Below are 23,800 nucleotides of genomic sequence, written 5' to 3'. Positions count from 1 at the left end.
TTGTACACAGTAATCATGTATATTAAGATTAAAATTCCGCAATTCGGCATTCGTGCAACTCCAAAACAGTGGAAACTATTCAACTAAAGCTTGGTTCTCATTAAGTCGCTTGAGTCATCCGAGTCGTTCCGAGTTGTTTCGTTGTTTTTCAAAACGACTGGGACGACTCAAGCTATGGAATTCTCATATATTCGTACTAGCTCTGCCGAGAAACTGCTTAACTAATTTTTTTGCGAAACATTAAAAAATGGTAGCTGCTGCTTATCAAAGACAAAGTATTTTGGCTAGTTATTTGCTTCTTCAAATCGTTTTGCAACATAAAAAGGTCGCTTGCATTTCTCAACGGTTGTTTCGGTCGTACGGACAGAACAAAGTTCTATCCAAGCGACCTTGGTCGTTTCAGTCGTGTGAGTCATTTGAGGTCATCCCAGTCGCCTTTGAAATGTTCTAATATACAGTCGCACGGGTCGTCTGCGAAATATTGGCGCGACTGAAACAACTCGGACTGCTACATGAGAATGAGGCTTAATGGGCAGCATTTTGACTTGGACCCTAGGGCACTTCATGGCCCAATGACGTTTGACCGGAACACCGCTCACGCGCTAGTAATTATAGAACAAGATAGAATATTTGTCGGTTGTATTTTGCTTGAGCTGAGAGCTGAGAGCATTATAACAACTGAGCTGTTGCACTTGAATTTCACTTATTCAAGTCAAAAAAAAATCAGTCAACAGGCATGGATCAAGACGAAGCAGAGGTCAAGCTAATTCTAAATAAAAAAGAAAGCGACGGTTGTCGAAACCCAACTTTATCTGTTCTTCATCGCGCAGGGAAACTTTTAACAATGATCACGATTTGTGGAATTATCTGTCTTTGGGTAGTTTTTGAAATGTATCCTTCCATGCTGTATAAATATAAGAATTAAATCAATGACAGATACAAAAAATTGCTTAAGGATGGAAATTGCAAAACATTTGCAAATACAAAACTCGAGTTGGAAAGGGAAGACTTCACGGAGATTGCTCCAGGCACTTTAATATATTCAGTGTACTATGTCTCGTCTGAAACACCAAATTTACGAATCATAGCAATTTCAGAAACTTCACGACAACCTAAGCTATTCTGTCATTCGGTATGTGGCGATCTGGAGATCCAGGAGGCGAAATTTCACTTGATTTCCTCAGGTCATAGTCATAAAAACGAAACGCATGCTGCATTCATTGTATCGTGTGAACTACCCAGTCGAAGAAAGAGACATCCTAGGTGGGTTTCCCTCTCTGCTGAATATGACAAGAAACGAAGCCAGATAATCACATTTCCCGTTATTTCTACAGAAAATGATCTTCTTATCAATAATGAGTATGCAGTGTGCATACCTCCTGTATTTGGAAATGAAATAACTCCAACCAATTTTATTGAGTTCATTGAAATGAACCACATCTTTGGAGCAAAAAAGTTTTTCATTTACAATCTAACAATGAACAATGAACTTTCCAACGTTGTTAATATCTATTGTATTCGAGATGTTGTCATAGTGATGCCATGGAACCTCCCAAATTATTTGAATGATTTACATGCTTTACATTACCATGGGCAATTGGTATCTGTGGAAGACTGTCTTTATAGAAACAAAGGCAGCACCAAATGGCTTGGCTTTTATGATTTAGATGAATTCCTAGTGCCCTTAAATCAACCTACCATTACATCTTTATTGAGAAACATTTATCGTCATGATGCCAGTGGTTACTGCATTCAAATGGTCTTGTTCCCAAAAGATGATGTTTTCACTTTAAAAGACTTCAAGAACGGTAGTCTTCTTGTTACACAGCAATTTTTTTTCAGAACAAACAATGTTTTTCCTAAAACAAGGAGATCAAAATGCATTGTAGATCCTCAGAAAGTCTTTGAAATGGGAATACACTATATTAATAACCCAACATATGCTTACTACATAGAAACATGGGTTAATACAAGTCATGTCCTGGTGTTTCATTATCGACAATGTGTCAGGTTCCCTGACCTTACAGAAGCTTGTAAGAGTCTTAAAGAAGAACGCCTCATGTTAAAATACAAATCAAAGCTCATACAAAGGGTTAATCATATGTTTAAGATAATTACATGAAAAACACTTATATGCAGAGGCGTAACTAAAACATTCATTGGGGGGGGGTGCATATTTATAAATTCTGTTGTGCCCTACTGATTTCTTTTGAAAATGAATTGAATTTCATAATGTAGCAACCAGCAATCAAGTAGCAAATTTTTCCCAAGTGTGTCAAGGTGAAGAAAATGCACAAACCACAAGACCTGATCATTTGGGTGATAAGCTGATAAAGTCCAATGCAAACGTTTTGGTTAAAAAAATGACAGTTTACTGAGAAATCTTGTAGATTAAAACTTGCTCATTTAAAAATTACTAACTGCACGACTTGAATTCCCAAAGTATAACATCAATATCCATGTCACCCATCTCAAGTTTGTGAAGCTTTCTCCCACCAATCTCTCTTCAATTCAAACTTGTTATCAAATATCATTAATAATTGTAGAGAATTGAGTAATTGCATTTGTCTTTACTCATTTGGTACAAAAATAAAAATCAACCTTATTGATCAACACCACAGAAGCATGGCCAGCCTGCAAGTTTTAGTCCTGCTATGTAAATTTCTGAGAATTCCATTATTCATTTCTTTGAAATCTTTTGCTTTCTGCCATGAGTGATCATTTAAACACCAGGACAAAATTTTCAGGTTGGACTGGCTAGCTATGCCACTCTTGGCATAGCTAGCCAGTCAAGTCCAACCTGAAACCACAGAGGTCTTAATGAAAAGTCTGAGATCTAACTTACTCTCAATCATCAACAGTGCAGCACACACAAATACTAAAGTTTCTTTTTTTCAATACGAATCAACTGAACGATCTTGACTGAGTATGATAAAATGATATTTCATAATTCACTGATGCGAAAGAAAAACATTGAAAAACAAAGATGAGCACAGGGGGGGTGTTCCATTCTAACCGTCTTGCAAAGATCGATAGTGAGGAATTCATGTAATATAATATTTTGGTCAGAAATAAAAGAAATTTTGATGCTTATATTTTTATACAGAAACATAAAGAAAAACAAAAGATGATTGCTTGGAACTCGGCACATGCACTTATTTGGATCATTGTCGTTTTGTGTATAACAAAATTGGCATCTTCTAACGATTGTAAGTTGAAATTACGCATGTTTCGTGGAACAACTTCAGGAAATTGTTTTCATTGTAACCTGGTTGTTATGTGTTCCACGTGGTTTTTGACTGAACTTTGTTCGAGAGTTATAAGCCATTGCAAGATCCATTCTTGTATGTTGCTTACATGATGTAGATAAAATTACGACGAATTTAGAAGTCTTGAATACAGAATATCTTAGAAAAGTTTCACAATGAATACTAAGAACCACTGAAGTAGTTTGAAGGCTGTAGCCCGCCTGCAGATTTTGTTTTGCTTTGTAAATTTTTTCCTTTTGGTGTATTTCTTCAAAAACTTACTGCTTTTAGAGTATGTGAAATTCAAAATATTAGCATCTAGTAGGAGTAAATGTTGGCCTGGCAGACTATGCTACTGACAACTGCATACTATTTTGGATATGCCTATGGGATGTTATCTAAGACGATTAAATCCTACTTATAGCTCTTGCAGGATCTTCTCTAGGATTGAAAGTCTTAGAGAATTTTGCCACGATCATGTAGGGCCTTGCAGGATCCTACATAAGCTTACATCATGCAAAATCTTATAAGATACTCAGATCATGCACAAGAATCATACTCCTGTCGTACACATCTTCATGTATATGATCCTCATTGTATCTTCTTAGAATCCTGCAAAGGGTATTTCCACTAAATCCTTGTGGAAAAATTCTGGGAACGAGGTTGACCCATGAGTAGCAAGCTGGTTACTATGGGCTTGCTTCATGAGTTCAAATGAAAATGTTGATGGTAGTTATGTAAAAATGTGATCAGTGATGCTCTTGTAGTTATTTTTTGAGCCTGAGGCTTTGCTCTTCTCATTCATGAATCTGTTGCTAGGGAAATTTAAACATAATATTTTTGAGGCCACATTTATCCCACACTTTTATTGACTCACTAGATCAAACGCTCAAATTTGCCCATCAAGTGCCCCACCAAATTGCAAACACCTTGGCAGTCAACAAGGAAGCTCTAAAATTTGCAAAGAATCTGACTGAATGTAGAAAAAGTATGGACTAATAGATGGTCCATGAGCAATTTATACATTTTTAGCACCATTAGAAAATGATAGTCCTATCCTACCCTAAAATCACAGATTATCTAAGACAAAATGGCATTACAAGTTGCAATCAGGATGCTAAATTTTTCTCAGCTTGTTATGCATATTCAAGGGAAATCATTGGTTAGCTATGATTTGGTAGAAACTGATGGTGAAATTTCTTTCACATTTTCAAATACAAACACGTGACATTGCTATTTTAATGACAAGACTTCGCTTTATAGAAAAGCAAATTTGCACGTCCATCACCACCTAACTGTAGAAAAAAGTTAATGAATACAAATAAAGCCATACAACTTAAGACTGCAGTAAATGATGCAAAGTCTACATGGTTAAGTTGCTGCTCTAAACTTTTGACTTTTTTCCGAAGTCAAAGAGATCATATTCTCTGGACGTCAATTTTGCTCGAACTGGGTAATAAACTTTCTATGTATCAACGAGAAATAGCTAGTTTTCCATTTTAGAAAAGGTTTCGAGCTATTAGAAAATTGTAAACAAATATCTACGTGGGGTTTATTTGTTTTCATATTTATTTCCTATGTAGGTGAAGAGGTTTCTCTTTCATCAATTGAATCCAATTTATTAAAGGAGAATAATGCCAAACAACAAATTTGTGTTAATGGATGGAACGATACTGCTGTTTGGGCAATATGGGCTAACGTGGAAATTAAAGCAGTAGCCCAACCCAATGATGCTATCAACGTGGTCTCCGAAACGAGGTATGTTGCTTCATACTTCAAAGCCGCGAAAAGCTAAAATCGCGGATACTTTTAGACAATGAACGAACAGTCTGAAATGATGGATCTGAAGCTGTGCTGCTATTTCCCTGCCCTGTATCTTGAAAATTTCTTTAACGTAGCTATTGATGGCATGTTTTTGTTTAAAATCTTTATTTTGCTTGACTCACGCACGGAAACAATCTCCACATTGTCACGATTAAATTTGATTCATTCATCGCTTTTTCATGACGTTGCCTATAGTCGATATTAATTTTCACTATCATTATTATTGTTGCTACTTATGTAGTATGTGGACTGTTTTTTCGTAGTTGTGATTGTTTGTCTTTTCGCCTGAGCATCAGCTATGGTATTAAATTCCGGGCAAGCGCTTCTGTGAATCGTACTGAATATTTGCTTGAATATTTCTTTTTCTTCATACATCCTATCTTGCGTTGCGTCGTGGTTATCCTTGAAAACTTCTTTTTTCAACTTGTGCATCCTTTTTTTGTTTTTACGTTACCTTTAGCTGTGAGAAGGTGATCGAGAGACACAAAAGTGACACAAGTTCTTATTCTTTTGCATCATTTTGGAAACGTTCGTACGAAGGAAGCGTAAGATTGTCTTTTTCTCCGTACGGAACGAACTGCTTTCTTTTCTATGTAAAAAATTCGCAGATGTCATGGAAATCTCTTGAAGGTACATTGTTCATAAGTACATGATATTTTGTTGTGGAGTGTTTCTATGTCCTTGTTCATGAAATGTATGGCGACTGTTGCTCAAAAACTAGTGATTGACGAATGAAACGCTCGAGAGGATTGTTGAAGGACAAATGAAACAACTCAAACGATTTGTGAGTGACAAATAAATGAAATGTGTAGATTATGTGAGTCGCTTGCTAATGGAAGAAGTAAAAAGACTGAAGGCGAGTGACTAATAAAACGGGTGACACGATTGTATGAGTGGCAAATAAAAGCCGGGTGAAGATTGTGTGAATTGCTTGAAAATGAAGCAAAGAAGTGAGAAGACTGAAAACGAGTGACAAATAAAACGAGTGAGACGAGTGCGTGTAAGTGACAAATGAAACAAATTAAACGATTTGTGGGTGACAAATGAAAGAAGGGTGAAGATTATGTAAGTCGTTTGCAAATGAAAGAAAAAGGGAAGGTGGATGTCGAATTAAAAGAGTGAGACGGCTGTCTGTAAGTGATATATGAGAAAAAAAAGATGCGAGAAGATGAAAGAAGTCTGCATACAATCCGTATATTTATAAAAATGCAAATTGAAAGAAGTGGGAAGACTTTTTGAGTGACAAATGAAACGAGTGAGACGATTGTGCATGTGTGGGACGAATACTGAAACGATTAAGGATATTTGATGAAAAGTTGGCTATAAGTCTTATTTCTGATTCAATTGTAGTAAAATATCATCGATTTAGTTGGAATCATCTTTTTGCGACGATTGTCGGTTTAATCTTCTTTTTCAAGGCGGACGAGATATCAAGGTGTGTTATGGCCATGTTTGCTAAAATAATATCAAATCAAAGTCAAGTCAATTTAGATAAAACTATTCCCGGCCTCTTTAACCGTGCCCGGTACTTGTTATTTCAAAAGAAAAAAAATTCGTGACTGCTTGGGTGACCCTGTGTACTTTCATGAAGTGCAGCTGACTGAGACTCATTTCCAGCGCGTTAGAGCCAAATGAATATTTGTATGGATTTTATTGCTGAGGTCAATTTCAGCCAAATCATTAAATAGACACTAGACAGTCTATTCTTAGCTTTGAAACCCCTTACTTCCTTCATCTATTGTTCGTAGTGAACTTTCTTGATCAAATCTTCGCGTGTATATAATTTCATTTGACACGTGAATTCAATTGCATTTGTACGTACGTACGTACATATGGCGTAACTTATTTGCTAATATAATGTTATAGGAGCATTATGTTTTACTACACGGCTGGTGTATCGTTGGGCATGATAATGGCGTTGTTCCTGCTTTTGTTTATTGTTTCGAAGTTTTTACCCAAGGTTGGGGTTCCATTTAAACAACAATTAATTATTTAAACGAAAGGGTGGTTAGTATTTGTATGATAAAGGCTGGTTACATGATAATGCAAATGTCTTTTATTGTAATAATTGCTTTGATGAATAATATGGATTGTGAATATGATTGGATCAGATGAACCAATAATGAATGATTTCTATCTTAAAGAATGCGAATGGCCTAATTCAAACGTTTGGGAATTTTTGTTGACCTTTGGCTTTTCCTTTAGTTTTTTTTGAAAGTCCTTCATGTTGGACGAGACAGGTACTGTTCTTCTTAGTGTTTGTTCTCTTTAGAGAGGCCTCGGTTATGCGTTCATGTTCTGTGGCTCCAGTATCGTTCTGTATGTCTTTCAAGTAGTCGGTGAACAGTTGTTCAAAGGAAACCAAACTAATTACACTTTTATACTCGCTTACTTCATCACAGCAGGTACATGAGATTTATGATTGATGAAATTACTCTGATTTAAAGTTCTTATTTGTTCTGCTAACCTACCCCCACTCACCGCTCCAGCGCCCAACTCCGACCCCAACCACATTAGAAGCTTTCGTACGCCTATGCGCTCGGCTGCCGCTTTTTGTAAGTTGATTTTGCATGCCTTATTAATCTTGGGTCATCGTTTTTATTATGTACTTTTAAAGGGGAATGGTCACGCTTTAGCTAGGTCAGCTAAACTCAACTGGTCAACCAACGTATATACTGTTACTTGCTCTGTTGAAAAAAGTTCCCAAGAAAGAATGCCTCGATAGCTCTTCTATACTACTTCTGATCTTTTCTAATCAATCAATCAAACATGCTAGGGTTCCATAAAAATTTACTGTGTTGTCCTTCGTTTTGGAATGTGTAAGATTTTTTCCTTGTTAAAATATGACTGAACACGATTACTTTCTATTTGGTCGTAGGTCTCATTAGCTCGTTATATTGTTTATCTGATATTTTTAAATCAATCAATCAAACATGCTAGGGTTCCATAAAAATTTACTGTGTTGTCCTTCGTTTTGGAATGTGTAAGATTTTTTCCATGTTAAAATATGACTGAACACGGTTGCTTTCTATTTGGTCGTAGGTCTCATTAGCTCGTTATATTGTTTTTCTGATCTTTTCAAATCAATCAATCAAACATGTTAGGGTTCCATAAAAATCTACTGTGTTGTCCTTCGTTTTGGAATGTGTAAGATTTTTCCATGTTAAAATATGACTGAACACGGTTACTTTCTATTTGGTCGTAGGTCTCATTAGCTTTTTATATTGTTACTACCGTGGACCAATCCAAAGCTCTCGTGGCATCGACATCATGCGGTGGTCTTTGCAATCGCTGGCATTAGTAGTGATTTACTACAGTATAAGATGTGAAAAAATATCACTCACAGTCACGATAATACTTGTGTGTAGCAAATGGATTTCGTTTCATGCATTTTTACATTACGTGTTATCAAGAGGATGGTGAGTACTAATATTTTACCAGACTATGCATAGCTACGTAATTTTGCATGCATCGTTTGTCTGGACGTTTTATCGCGGAACAAATGCGCCATTTTAATATTATCTTAATGAAACACAAGGCTTGCTCTCCTTAAAAGTAAACATACTTACTCTTACAGAAAAATAGAAATGAAAAGAAGAAAGCAAAAACAATTGTCAGAATTGGAAAGTTTACCTTTTAAGGAGAGCCAATCGCATTGTGTTTTATTGAAATGATATCGTCTGTATTCTTAAAGCTCACTCACAGTCACTGAGTGGTGTTTCAAAATCATCTCATAGCTATTCGAAGACGGTATTTTCACTCCACTGATTGCTTGATTTGAAACATTTTAGTTACGTATAACCTTGCCATCGATAAAGAATTGAGTTTGCCGTGGATCAATGGGAGTGGGTTTTCTGTGTTGCACACATTGAGTGCGAGTGTGAGTGCGAGCTTTTGGAATACAGGTGTATGTGGCAATCGTGATTTTCAACGTCGTGATTCCTTTGGAAATTATCACGATTGGCGTGAAATTTTTTCGAGTACGATAACAGGCAGAATTTTTCGCGAGCAATGCAGAACATGGGCAACAAGATTTTGCAAATATTTTTCCGAAAGAAAATGCGCCTTGAAATGAGCGGGCTCAAGTTTTAATCGTACAAAACTCGTGTACAATTAGAAATCGAATAAAAAAATTCGTGCCAAATGATTGGATTATCTTAATTCAGCTCAAGCCAAACGACTTGCCGTAACAATTTATCAAACCCACCTTTGGAAGCCGTTAACGTAATCGTGTTGAATACTTTTTTGAAAATACAAATTGGTTGCATTTTTTTGCGATCTACAGGATTCCCTATCGTATACAATCATATTTACGTGGGCCACGGTTTATCAGTGTGGAAGAATATGAGAAGCAAGGAATCCTTGAAACTGCCAAAGCTCTTAAAGAACTACGAGAGTATTGTCAAAGTCCCGAATGCAATACATGGAAGACGGTTTCGAGACTAAAATCGCCGAAACGGTATAGTATGTCATAAATGTTAAAGAGTTTATGACTGAATTAAAAAGAACGTGTAAAATCCTCTCTTCAGTTAAATTTTGTTAGTTTGCTATGCAAAAAATCACATAGTATGACATAAAATAGTATAATAACATTTTAGAAGACATCATTTTTCATCACTGCAAAACGCTTTTGTCACAGTAAAATACTCTGTAAATTACGTATGTGAGACAACTACACGTCTATGAGGCTGTAGGAGTTTGGAATTTCACCAAAAATATTTGAATAAAAAGTGTTATTTTCTAAAGCTATTAAGATAATACAATGTCATAGATGTCAATCTTTCGCCTGCATCGTATGTGCTTACTTTGCTTAACTTTTAATTGTTATTTCTATGGTTAAAAGGCGGCGCCAATGTATACTCGTATCTTATGTTGAATGCTTTATATGTTGAATGCTTTATATGCGCCCACAAAACTCAGGGCAGGGGAATACTTACATCGTCCCCCCGGTTTTACCAACCATTGGAAATGTGGTTAACATGCATCCATGTACAACCAATATTTGTGGTATTAATAGCAAAGAATTTTAACATAGCTTTGCTAATATTCACAAGAGTTTTTTATGAAAAGAAAGTCAGGGAAAGATTAATGCAATGTCTTTTCAAGAAAGTGACGATTATCACTTTTATTAGGAAAAAAGGTTAGCTTTATTTTGTATCAAATTTCAGATTTGCTTCATTCATGTCAGACGGCGCAGACATCACGTTAGAAGAACGAAATACCCATGATGAGGCATCGTTTGACTATATGCCTTTCTTGACAAGCGATGAAGACAGTCAGGAAGAGTTGGATTGCGAAGAGCTGTAGGGAAAAAGCACATTTATATGAAGATATTGACTTGTTTTTGTCACGTGCACCAAAACAAGAAGACCATGTTGGACGAACAAGTACTGTAAATTCTTTTCTTATTTTAAAACATTGGGATTGAAATTTTATTTAAAGACTTTCAGTTTCCGTCTTGTCGGAAATCCTGTTCTCGATGTGGATATTTATTAATTATCAATTATTAATTACCAATCTTCTTCAAATACTCGAGAGCGTCATATACTAAAATTGTTGAAATTGTACGCGTCAACTTTTCTAGTTTAACGGTTAATGCAAAGTGCGGATCGACTCAAATGATCGATATGTCATAGATTTTTACCTAACGTGTGTGCACTGAGCTGCGTCACTGGCCATTTAAAGGGCTTTCAAAATATTTTTCAAATTGCTTTATGCGCGTTGACAACACCAGTTCAAATGGAAAACAGTCTTTATGTTAAATGGAATGATTTTTGACTTACCGTTCCTTAGGCTGTTGTAGCAGAAGTTTTCTCATTACACTTGACATTACAACTACTGCTCTTCAAAATCAAATAGATTATTAACGACGTTCTGTTAAAACTTCATTAATTGTATGGCTCTCGTTACATTTTCTATTTTTTATTACTATGCAATTCTGCAACGTGATTACAGCTCCTACTACTTATCTGAGGAATTTTATTAATGAATTTTCCAAACAAATTAAAATCCGTTTGATAAAGTAAACGTTATTTTTAACGTCCGTGACAACAGGGTTGAGGGCAAGCTCTGATGCACGTATGTGCGCATATTGGTGGGCAAGGTGGAGGAGGTCCTGGAGGCGCTGGGCTTCCTTGAGGTCCTGGTGGTCCTGGTGGACCCATGATGCCTGGGTCTCCTGGTGGACCTTGGTGTCCTGATGCACCTGGTGGTCCCGGTGGACCGTCTCTTCCGGGTGGACCAGCTGGTGCCCCTGGCTGGCCAGGTTGGCCTGGTGGGCCTGGAGGACCTGGCATACCAAGTGGACCTTTTGGACCATCAGGCCCCATTGGACCGGGCATCCCCATAGGACCATCAAGACCAGGTGGACCTGGTGGTGGCGGTGGAAGAACTGGTGGTGGAGGAGGTGGTGGAGGTGGAGGAGGATAACAACAATGATGAGTACAAGCAGGTGCGCATACAGCTGAGCATCCCCCGCCACATGGTCTAGCATTTCTTTTATACACTACAAGAAAAATTCTTTTTTATGTTTTGAATCGTGACGTAATATCATAAATAGGCTCTGTTCTGATAATGTTTTCATATGGAAATTTCCTTTAGTTTGGTATACGTTGAAAACATAGCGCATTTTATTTTTTTGAAATATTAATGTTGGGTCCCTTAACACCAAAACATTAATTTTTTCATTATGTTGATAGCTTATACTTGAAGGTAACTTATACGTTCGTCAGCAAGAAACTTTTGTTGGTGGAAAGGGAGAAGTGGAGAGTTCGCCCATATAGAAGCTGTCACTGTAAGTTTTTGTATTTGCACAGTTAAAACCGCAGATATAAAACTTATAAACAAACTATGTTGTCTGTTGCAATACGCCATTATGTATACATAACACTTACAAAATGGGCTTTTTGCCGCTGCGCAAGAGACCAACACCAGGAGAAACCCGACAGATAACTTGAAATCCATCTAAATTGAAAGAACGAACGGTTGTTATATTTATAAGCAATTTAATCAAATTCCGCTGAGATAGAAATTTCTTTTTTCGATGAACTGAAATTCCTTTGAAAAGCCAAAAAGTTGTAAATCGTTGAAAACGCGTGAGAATTTTACGAATGATTAAGGAAAATGACATTAATAAATGCTTATTTTATTCGGTCTTAAATGTTTTTGTAATACAAACAATTAAGGTCCTCCTTACCTTGGCACGCAAGAATAAGTTCTGATATTTGGTACACAAGCATAAACTGAGATCGGCGAGTTATATAATATTAACAAGTGCACCTTGCGACAAACAAGGGCAATATTGTCCATGTTTCACGGCTCATGAGTTATGAATGAACTACCAACAACGCACTTGTACTTTTGAAAAGCGATTCAGATGTACCTGTGTTATTTCACAAACACATGCTTGGTAATGTTTTCTAAAGTCGGCTTTTCAAGTGTTGCATTTAATCAACCAAGCATTAATAAAATTTAGTGAGCAATTTTGCAGGTATGAACTGATAACAGCACTACCATTATTGATGTTTAGGACGAAACTTTGTCGCTAAGTGCTAGTTAAAAACTTATAACCCTGAATCCAAAATCTCTTTTTTTATATAAGAAGTAACAAACATTTGCACATCCTCAATGCTCTTATTCTTTATCTGATTACTGCTTCAAAATGTTCTGTAATATTTATATGCTATACAAATTCCCATAGTACATAGTATATCACACAATAATAGTGGAATGAATTTAATACTTGTTTTATTTCATATAGTCCTGTTTTTATACTGCAATATCTGTTACAAAGGTTACTGTTATCAGTTTACTATACACAGTTATCAATTGCACATTTTTTGCCTGCCTGAATTTGTTCTAACTTTGTTATAAATTTCAATTTGGAAAAATTTGCCGCCTCAATGCTCTTCCTAATTATAGATTCTTAATTGCACAGAGAAAAGAGTGTATTTATTTTAAGTTTTTTTTGCGTCACATAAATTTTGTTCATTCTGTGATTGGTCGTTGCGTTTTGAAAAAGACTATAGTTTTGCAGTAGCTATATGTGGTATTAGAATGCAAAGATTCATTTTCCAACAAAATGTATAAAACGGTATTTCATACGTTCACGATTTATATGAGATAGTATTTTATACGGTCGTTCTTTGTATAAAACTGTACTTTAACTGCCTTGCGCAACACGCAATTACCATAAAGTAAAAGCGAGATTACTTTCGTCGTCATCATTAAATAGCTCAACATTAATAAGACATAGATCATTTCCACTATATAAAACTATAGACCGAACATGAAGAAGTTTTTATGTCAAAGTAATGTTGGTGATTATGCATTTATACTTTTTATAAGTCTTAATCGTTATTCTCTATTTTTTAAAGAGATGTTGTTGAATCTATAATTGGAGATACGTATAGACTGTATCGACACTGCTAAACTTTTTTATGCAGCATTTTGAAAAATGTTTAGTCCACGAATCGGACGCGTAGTTTTGTGTTAACACTGCTAGGGTATTTCAATTCATTTTGTATATTTCCCAGTTTGCATTGTATAGTATGGTCGCATTTGTTAAAAGCTACCAATCGCAGCGTGTTTCCACTGCCCAACGTGGGATAATCCACAAGTCAACAAGTCACTCTTAACACACAATAATGCTTTTATTTCATCCATAGAATTGAATGTTATTTTTTATTTATAAAATCAACATCAAATCTATTGTATTTTCTGGATTTATTGTTAACAAGATCATTAATTAATGTTTAGAATGTTTTGCATAACATGCATGTATTCAAAAGCTTCTAAGTTCAGTAGACATCATCTATTTGCGTCCATGGCAACACCATCCTGGGCAAGAGCTTATGCAGGTATGAGCACAAACTGGTGGACATGGTGGGGGAGGGGGTGGGGGTGGAGCTGGGTCACCGGGCAACCCGGGTGGACCTGGTGGGCCAGGAGGTCCTGGTGGTCCGGCTTCACCTGGTGGACCAAGTGGTCCGGGAACTCCCGGTGGACCTTGGTTACCTGATGGACCTGGTGGACCTGGAAGTGCTGGAGGAGGTGGGGGAGGAGGTGGTGGTGGTGGTGGAGGTGGTGGAGGTGGAGGTGGTGAACAACACGACACAGCACATGATGGTGCACAGTAGCCTGGACATCCCGGAGGACATGGATTAGCTTCTCTTGTATCTAAATCAAATTTGAAAATCAACATTAGTCACCGAATATTGTAATTACAAGTGTTAGCATTCTACTGCTCAAACACTCAGGGGATATTTTCCATTGCAAAGAAAAAGAATAATTTAGTCGGATTGATCCTTAACATGTTTGGGCAGTTCGTATGAAGCGACTTGGAAAATGACGACATGTAGTCTTTGCAGAACAAACTGTCAGTCAATGAGAGCAAAGCGTAAATGTTTTTCTTCTACAGTTATTTTTTCATTGCATCGTAAAACACAGATGTGTTACCTGCACAATAATAATGAAATGATTTCGTGCTGTTAATTATTAATTACGAGCATTTGCGTTTAGCAGTTTTTGAAAGCACGATGAACGTTATAATCCTGGGTTGAAATTTAATCCATTGTTTTTGTGTCGTACGATTTGCAAAAGCCTGTTAGTTATAAAACTCAAAACAGAAAAAGAATATATTAACATAAGAATTATTTCCGTCAAAACTTCTAATTTTTACGTTAAAAATTTTAGTTCAAAATGTTGAACAAAGCTACGTTTGAACTAATCCAAAAAGACACAAACTTTTATTGTTACGTGTTTTTGAATTTCAATGTTTTTTAAATGTGTTTTGGCGTCCACTCTCTTTCGTGTGGCAAAGTTATGACGCTTTGATCATTTGCAATGTATACCGGTTTGAACCCATGTAACCTGTCGGTGTTATTTTTTGTTGTTATTGCTACACAATGTACTGATTTTCATATTAATTTCCATATTAATTTTTTGTCTGAAGGTTTTGAAATCTTAAAAATGAAGACAAATGATCGTTCTCTCAATTAAAACCCATGTCTTAGGCGACGATTGATAACACCACGCAGTCTGCTGGTTTTCAGTGAATTGTAAACACTTGAAGGAAATAAACTATTCAACTTAGCACATTAGTACTAAGGAATATACACTTACATTTGTGAGGGTGCGCCGAGGCATACGCCACAAAGGCCAACAAACAGCTTACGATAAGTTTCATTCTTTCTGCTAAAAAAACGAAAAACTCTAATTACAATCTTGCCTCCCAGTATACTCTAGTGTAATGACACTTTAACATCCTTCGAACATCATGGCCTTGTACGTACAGTATAAGAGACTTTATTTCATAAATTTCTGTACTTCATTATTTTATATGTGTGTGTACAGTCAGCAATAATGTCATCCTAGTTGAATAATACCGCCGTTGATTGGAGGCACACGTAAAGTTATTAAATTCAATGATAAACCTGAATAATTCAATGACAAAAACATTTTTTATCTTACCTTATTGAACTTCTCCAAGAAAGACTGATGCTTAGCAAATATGTTGCTACATTTTATACGGTCATGGTACCAACTGGTGACATAATTCATCTATTGTAATAAATCATTGCTCTTTTCTTTGCGCACCTCTACGCTTGGATTCAATATACTGCTTTTATCAGCAGAATGTGAAATTAGTCGTGCATAGGCTTTTGGAAGTCTTTGCTAACCTTTTCAAGATATTTCTCATCAAGATGCGCGTATCAGCATACACTGTCTTAAATGTTAGTCTGATTTCAAAAAGCTTTGTGAAAATCGAAATTTGACAGTTCTCAATATTGTTTAACTGTTCAGAAGCTTAAAAAAGTATAGCATTGCCACCTGTGATATGCTTGTTTTACTTTAAGTTGTAATTTCTGGTACCATGATCACCGAAAGGACAATCTATAATTTCGTATGTCTATCGCAGAAATTATTACACGTATAGTTACGAAATAGTAATTAATTCTTTGATTTGATGTTGTTTCAAGTGATAAAACATATTTATGGTAAATAATTATTGATATAAGTGCATGTACCAGGGCGACACTACATAGTTTCATAATTCAAGCGAACTTGGGACTCTCTTTTTCACATATTCACTAACTTTCAAATTTCTCACCTTGTGACCGTGTCAAAAGAGGTTCAGTAAAGTCAAGGAAACATATATCTGTTGTATTACTTAGGTCAGGAATACATAAATGTATTGTAGTGGATGCCATACATATACATATATGTACAGTATAGAAATGGTATGTTATTCTGTAAAAGACTGGCAGATTTATCATTATCTTGTTCGTTTATTTATGGACAGACCTATGGTTCATTTATTTTGCAAGATTTCCTGAGTTGTGACCGTTCTTGTAGAAAATAGCGCACTGCTCTATTACCTCTTTCAATAACCCGGCTCTACCATTTCTGGGGGGGGGTGTAATTTTACTACGAACATACATTGCCTTAGGTAAAGTCTTGGTCGATGACATTGTTGATTTTAAGTCGTTGATGTTCAATCATCATGTGACCAATAGTCAATGATTATAGTCATAGCAAATTTCGAATTTTATCTTTCGCCATTGACCTATCTCATTAACACGCATGCTCACAACCAGACGACAGGGATGTCTTAACTACGTACAACTTGCTACTCCATACTTTTAACAAGTTGGCCACTAAAAGTTTCCTCCTTTGAGACACCAGTGGCATCGCCAGCTCGATAAGTGACAATATTCATATATACATGTTTTAATCCCTAAGAAAAAATCGATTTAAAAAGAACTTAATACGGAAAAACATGAATATATGAATAAAATCCCCCACTTATCGAGCTGGCGACGCCACTGTGAGACACCATTGGAAAAAGAAATGATTTTTTTGCCTGATGTCTAATTAAAATGCGAAATAGACATTACAAAATGAAAATAGTTACAAAATCAGGCGTTACTTGAAGAATTGCTGTGGGGGAAAAATTGAATCCTTCATTCGAAAGTCATTCAGCACTTTAGTGAATTGGATTAGATACAGGATATTATAACGAAAATATGTTATTACGATTTTGTGTTTGAATACTATTAATTCAAGATTTTCCATTCAATGGTAATGGAGGCGGTGTCTGCAGCTTTTACTTGTAAGATAGTTGAAACATTATGGCTATCATGAATATTATTTAGATAGTTTCAAAATAGGGAAACATGCGAATGCATTATTCTCAAAAAATGAAAAGACTAACGCAAGAAAGCCTAAGTCTTATGGGTTTATTCAACTCCAGCTGGTACAATTAGTTTTTTTCATTAAGTCTGTGCAGTTCTCATGGTTCGTATTTAACCAGACGGTAAACCAGGCTCTCCTGGGGGACCTGGAGGACCTGGCATTCCCATTGGACCGGGATCCCCCGGTGGACCTTTCATTCCAGAAGGTCCGGGCATTCCTGGTGGTCCATCATGTCCATTTATACCAGGTGGACCTGGAGGAGGTGGTGGTGGTGGGGGTGGTGGAGGAGGTGGTGGAGGTGGAGGAGGTGGTGGCCTGCAACACACTGTGGCACACGCTGGTGCGCAATATCCTGGACAACCATAACCACAGGGAATTGCCTCTCTTTTATAGTCTAGAATTGCATAGAAATGATTAACTCTGCTTTCTACGGACAAAACAAATTCAATAAAAATATAATTCATGTGATAATGTCGGAAGCCCTAAAACGAAAGTTTGTAAAGTTTCATATATTTTATTTCATTTATGATACTTACATCTGGCTTCAGCCAAGACAAAAATTGTGGCTACGACAAGAAATAAAATTTTTGAATCCATGAATTTGCTAAAAAAAATAAACAAGAGCATGACAACGTTGGGCGTTCATACATTATAAATCCTTAGCCAATGAAGAGATGGCCTTAACCCACTACAACCCGCCAGCTCTTGTATATTTTATGTCAATTCATGAAAATTTATTTCGTCAAATATTGGTGGGTCTAATGAGATATCGCCGCTTAAACTTGATCATGTATAGATGTCTAGATATTGAATTAATGGATGTGTGCGGAACTCTTCGAGATTAAGTTAATTTTATGTTCTAAAAACTACTAACCTTTTACTCAATCGACGACAATTTCATTTCTTTCTCGTTTCACTTGAACAGTCTTGAACAACTATAAAGCGCAACCTGCCAGACCTCCTTGCATCATAAAATCATTGGCTCATATCTAAATTGACTTTTGATTGGCTATTGGAGAAATTTATCTGTGTTCTGTTATCGCAGAAATTTATAAAGCCCGTAAAGCTAAAAATACAGATTTAAGCTAAAAATACAGATCATGCACCTCCATATTTTAGATCCGATTATGCGATAGTGTGAAATTTCCTTTTTTGATTTAAAAATACAGATTTAAGCTAAAAATACAGATCATACACCTCCATATTTTAGATCCGATTATTCGATAGTGTGAAATTTCTTTTTGATTTAAAAATACAGATTTAAGCTAAAAATACAGATCATACACCTCCATATTTTAGATCCGATTATTCGATAGTGTGAAATTTCTTTTTTGATTTAAAAATACAGATTTAAGCTAAAAATACAGATCATACACCTCCATATTTTAGATCCGATTCTTGGATAGTGTGAAATTTCTCTTTTGAGGTCCTTGTTCTTTTTCATGGTAATCTGGCTCCTTGGCGTAGCCAACTCGATAATTTGGGGTAGAGGGGGTGCTCTTGTTCAGACATGAATGTTATAATCCGTAGAAAAATAATTGATTTCAAAAGAACTTCATAAGGCGAAATATGTAATTATTCAGACCCATTCTCCATATCAAGATTGCTTGGTCACTGATGTGATTGACACCTGTACAATTGTCGTATTTTAAAAGGTCTTTCAACAGTTTGAAGCAAATATTTTTCACGTAGTTGATGAAATCGTTTAAAAGCTGTTGTTTAATGTAAGTTCCTTTTCGGTTTGTGATCATATCTTTTAGATGATGAAATATATTCCATTATTCTGATTAAGTATGTGCTGTAGCTACTTATAAAATAAACCTATCCAAATTATTGCATATGAGTATGACCTTGCTTTGCATTGAAATCTTGTACTGGTGTAGATTTTAGTCTTAATTCCGATGCTTTCATATCAATAGATTCATCAGCTACTCATAAACTTTACTAGAAAGTTGGATCGAACTCGCAATTGCCGCAGCCCAAGATTCCTGTATTAATTAACATATCTCTGTGAAATTATGAATCTTAAACATTCACACAGCACTAATAATATCAAATGGTAGAAGACTAAGTGGTATTTTCAATCTCATAACGAGGCATTTGTTTTTTTCATAATCCTTTTCATCAAAAGTAGAAAAAAGTTTCTCAGCAACAATATAAAGTTTGTTTACGACAGCCTTGGGAAAAAGAAAACTTTGCTTGTATCTACGAACTAAACAATAAACAGAGCAAAATACTGGTTTTCATGTACATGAGCGCGTAGTAACTTACCAGTAGCATAAAGTTTGAAGAGTAATCAACTATTGGATATCAGCTAGAATAGGCCTTCCCTTGTTGCCTTGTTGTGTGCTGGTATGTCTGCCAGAACGATAACCTAGGTCTTTTCACTCACCCTGAACTACACCTTAGAGTAATGTTTTTGAATGAGCGATGATCATGAATTGCTGGAGTCTAAGTGTGACAATTCAGTCAGTGAGTTCGAAAGGGAACAAGTCGAAAGACTCATTGAGTCGATTGCAATACAATACAGCATGATTTTGATTACCATTTGACAGTTTTTTGTCATGTATGAAATGCCCACGAAAAAATTAATTTCAAAACCCAAGTCACGCCTTTAAATTGTCAACACGTGACTCGTACCTTAAGTGAAGAGTTTTATTTTACATATAGCCGAAATCATTCATTTAGCTATTGCAGTCTGTGGCGTGTGCTGTCATAAATAGTGGGTTATGAAACAATTATAAATAATCATTAGTTTGTGCAATCATGATGTTGACTTCCCGGGGTTTAAGGAGAGTGACAGGTCTGTTTATTGTAACTATCGGCACTCATTCGCTATAAATGAGTCAGGCTTAAAAATAACGAATATCGAAGTCATAGAATTATCAGATTTGCACAAGTCATTGCCTAATCCACTCATACACAGGAGGACAATTGTTGTGTAAGAGCAAAACAGAAATATTCATTTAAAGCTCGTTCGCATTTGTAATTGAACTTGTCGCACATTTTTACAATCAAGATCCTTTGAAACATTTAATCATAGCAATCGTGAAAGTATTGATTAATGAATGCTATCTATGAATATTGGGTTGCTCTATATTTTTCTAAAGCATCTTCTTTGTTTGCTCACTTGTTTGGACAGCAAGACACTGCAGGAGGTGGTGGTGGTAGTGGTGGAGGACAGGGAAATTGTTGTCCACATACTGGTGGTGGTGGTGGTGGGCAGGGACATGGTTGGGATAAGACTGGGCAGCAAGTTGGACTTGGTGGAGGAGGTGGTGGGATGCGACATGTGTAGCACGGTGGGGGTGGGGGAGGGCACGGGCATGGTGGTGGCACAGGTTTGCAACATGGTAGGGGACAGATTTTCATACAATGATGTATACAAACTGGAGCACATTGTGAAGGTGGTGCGGGTAGACCGGGGCAACCAGGTTGTCCAGGTGGGCCCATACAGCCTGGTGGACCCTGTGGACCAGACCATCCCTTGCATCCAGGTACACCTGGACAACCAGGAAGGCCAGGAGGACCGGGTGGCCCTGCACAGCAGGTAGGTGAGCAAGTAGGAGCACATGTTGCTGGACATGGCAGAGGACACGCGGGACGAGGTGGTAGCTGTGTGCAACAAGCTGGTGAGCAGGCTGGAAAGCATGAGGCGGGACATGATTCGCCACAAAAATATCGCTTTGACGCTAGATAATAATATCATTCTAAATAAAACACAATCTGTGCTCATAGTCATCAAGGAAAAGTAGTGAGCCTCGATGATCGCTCACAAATCACAACTGATAATGGTGATTACTTTGGGACCACATAGTGTACAAAAAAGCGTCCTATAAATGCTAATTGCAAAGAAAATAATTTGATGACTGAATAAAATTGCAGTGAAGCTTTACAATCTAACTTGCAAAGGATAAATTAAGTTTTGGTTAGAACACCATGCATTATCAATCATAATTTGAATCCATAACCTTCATCTAAGTGGGCGGAATAAAATCATTGGCGTAGCCCGTCAGTTCAATTATGCACCTGCTTATAATCACATTTCGGTTTTCGCTGTTTGTGACATTAGAAGAACCCAGTGTTCTTAGAATTGCACAATGTCAATGTAAAAGGATTGATCTATTTGAATCATTTCCAGATTGCTCGTAGCATAATTCAAGCTTTGCGATTTTTTGGCCAGCATATCCTTTAATTGAGGTCGCTTGAGCATATTGCAATCTTAAGTCCTTTACTGACCTGTGAGACTTCTTGTCCATTTAGATTGAACTGTACCTGACAATGCAAGCGGTAACAAAATAACGAACAACGAAATGAGCAGCATCCTGTGAAGAAATATATAATAAACACGGTAAACTATTGATTTTTTCGTCTGCCTTATTTGTAAACTGGGAGATTTCAAAAATAAAAACGACGAAAAAACAAAGAAAGTCGATTATTGTCCTATTGTTCGATGTGTTTTACAAGCATTTCAATGGCCCCCTTTCGAATTTATCCGTCATGATATTTTGTAAATGAGATGACATCACTTGTCGTGTATCGCAAAGATAGTCTTCTCTTTTTTGAAAAATTCATGATGTTCAAGCATCGATGGAACACTTAAATAATTCTTATTTCAAAAAAGAAACCTTTTTCAACTTGTGCTGTATAGCTTAAACTATCAAGTAACTCGTCACAGCCGCCCTTTTCTAAAATTTGATGGTATATTTTAGATTTTCAAAAACTTGATCGCGTGACTCGAGTGAACGAACATAAACTTGCACGTTTGGATTGCGTTGTGAATACAAACCTTCAATTCAATTCTGTAAGATATTTTTGTCCCACTCGTTTTTGGAAAGAGTTGTCACAACGCTAGCGATTCAAACAAATAACTAATCTTTAACAATCTTTCACCTGTTTTCTCGACTCCAAGTACGGTTCGATAAATGCGCTGTTTGCTTTAGGGATTTTTTTTCGTTTGGTGGCTTTCTATGGCTTGTTGGGCAATGAAAATTAAGTATTCAATGCACTTTCAAAAAAGCTTGTGAAACTCGTGAAGTAATTTATAAGGATACTACATGAAGCTTTTTTTATCATTAAGAACAAGTGATTGCAATAATCTATATAATTTGTAATAAGTGAATAAGACAAGATTTTTGCTCCGTTGCAAAATGATGCCTAAAGTTTAATTACGTTGCATTTGAACATATGTATATTCGAGTAAATTTTGGGTTGCTATAGAACAATATATATGTTCAAAGAACATGTGAAAAGGGCGAATGATTGGGAGAGTTTAAATAGAAAAAGTTAATACAGAGTGATTGTGTTTAAAACGGGGTATATGTTTATACTTCGAGAGAAATCACAAGTCGGGAGAATACAAAGTAATCAGTACTGTAGATTTGAGAAACTCTGCTTCAACTGTACAGCTGAACAACATGTGGTAAAACTTGTCTCAGCAAGTCATCATGTAGAAATTGCAACTGACGATACTATTTGTGATGTCAGTATTGGAGATGAAATACCAAAAACAAGTTAAACAATATGTTAACTACTCATGGACTTACTGCTGAAGAAATTTCCTTATCCATCGTGTGAATATAAATGGAATGACGCGTTGTGCATAATGAATCGAGAGCTGCAAGCTCATACACATCTGATAAACTTGAAACTATGTTGAAGATGAAATCAATTAAAAGAGAACATGTTTATTGCCCCATACTTTTGACATGAAAATCCGCAAGACTGTAAACAATGGACGGTGATCATTCAATATTATAAAGTTGATCAAAGTTGAGAAAAATGATTTACCCACAGTGGACAATCCAGTCCATCAGAAATAAATGAGAAATACAGAAAGAGCTTGAACATCTGAAGCATGCAGTGTTCAGTGATAACGCTCATAAATCTCAACTATATGTCCGTATCATGTTGGGAAGCGTGTATAAAAACTCGTATGAACCTCTGGTGGGAATTGAACTGATTGCAGAATATACTAAACTCGGGTGGTTTCTCATGATTCAGTGTTTGGAACTAAACATTAGGATGATAGTATATACTCAACCCTTTTAAAAGGATTATGAACATCTTTGCAGGTTGGATGTATTAGTGCTAGCAGATGCACGAACAGTTGGTGGTCTATAGTGAATTCAAGTGACAATAAACATGATCGCCTGGGGTCTGGTTAGCGGATTTCTCTTTCTTGTTAAGAACCATCCACCGCTCTCATCGAACCAGGCAGGAAGCATCAGATAGTCGAAAAATCTTAACTGAAGATTATAACCCCGTGATTCAAGACCAAAATCAGCATATGGTATTGTTGAACCAGCTACTAACAGTGCAAAGAGTCGCGAATTTTGCAAACCTTACAATTAAAGAAGTTGTTTGTGAATGAGCGCAGTTGACAAAGTTGGGCTGCTTTTAAAAGTCCTTTTCAGGGACTCACTCTACAGAACAAGCTTTGCGAAGTGCTTGTAAAAGTTTTCCTGGGCAATCACCGGGAATATTCAAACGCATTTTCTCGAAATTCGTGTATGCCAATTCGAAGGAGAGGG

At 36.5% G+C, this 23,800-nt stretch overlaps 3 protein-coding genes across 3 annotated transcripts; 2 read left to right on the top strand and 1 right to left on the bottom strand.

Annotated features, from left to right (window-relative positions):
* Positions 1 to 736: 736 nt before the first annotated feature.
* On the top strand, positions 737 to 2,122 carry LOC124438601 (beta-1,4-galactosyltransferase galt-1-like). Its single transcript, XM_046988779.1, has 2 exons — positions 737 to 877; positions 956 to 2,122. Exons 1-2 carry the CDS (start codon positions 737 to 739, stop codon positions 2,120 to 2,122), a joined length of 1,308 nt encoding a protein of 435 aa, XP_046844735.1.
* A 932-nt stretch (positions 2,123 to 3,054) lies between these two features.
* Positions 3,055 to 10,691, top strand: LOC124434534 (nuclear envelope integral membrane protein 1-like). The gene is made up of 9 exons (XM_046984426.1): positions 3,055 to 3,209; positions 4,832 to 5,006; positions 5,533 to 5,702; positions 6,423 to 6,507; positions 6,939 to 7,032; positions 7,345 to 7,477; positions 8,278 to 8,491; positions 9,358 to 9,531; positions 10,241 to 10,691. Exons 1-9 carry the CDS (start codon positions 3,128 to 3,130, stop codon positions 10,377 to 10,379), a joined length of 1,266 nt encoding a protein of 421 aa, XP_046840382.1. The 5' UTR covers positions 3,055 to 3,127; the 3' UTR covers positions 10,380 to 10,691.
* A 287-nt stretch (positions 10,692 to 10,978) lies between these two features.
* On the bottom strand, positions 10,979 to 22,137 carry LOC124438593 (basic proline-rich protein-like). The gene is made up of 9 exons (XM_046988768.1): positions 22,057 to 22,137; positions 21,507 to 21,592; positions 20,395 to 20,959; positions 17,804 to 17,871; positions 17,383 to 17,661; positions 13,893 to 14,249; positions 12,268 to 12,329; positions 11,966 to 12,035; positions 10,979 to 11,577 (listed from the first exon to the last, which is right to left on the bottom strand). The coding sequence occupies exons 2-9, from the start codon at positions 21,589 to 21,591 to the stop codon at positions 11,108 to 11,110; spliced, it is 1,956 nt and encodes a 651-aa protein (XP_046844724.1). The 5' UTR covers position 21,592; positions 22,057 to 22,137; the 3' UTR covers positions 10,979 to 11,107.
* Positions 22,138 to 23,800: the final 1,663 nt, after the last annotated feature.

Source organism: Xenia sp. Carnegie-2017, unplaced genomic scaffold, assembly GCF_021976095.1.
Source record: "Xenia sp. Carnegie-2017 unplaced genomic scaffold, XeniaSp_v1 HiC_scaffold_1, whole genome shotgun sequence".
Lineage (NCBI taxonomy): Eukaryota > Metazoa > Cnidaria > Anthozoa > Malacalcyonacea > Xeniidae > Xenia > Xenia sp. Carnegie-2017.
Note: the sequence above shows the minus strand (reverse complement) of the source record. Positions and strands in the feature narration are given on the sequence as shown.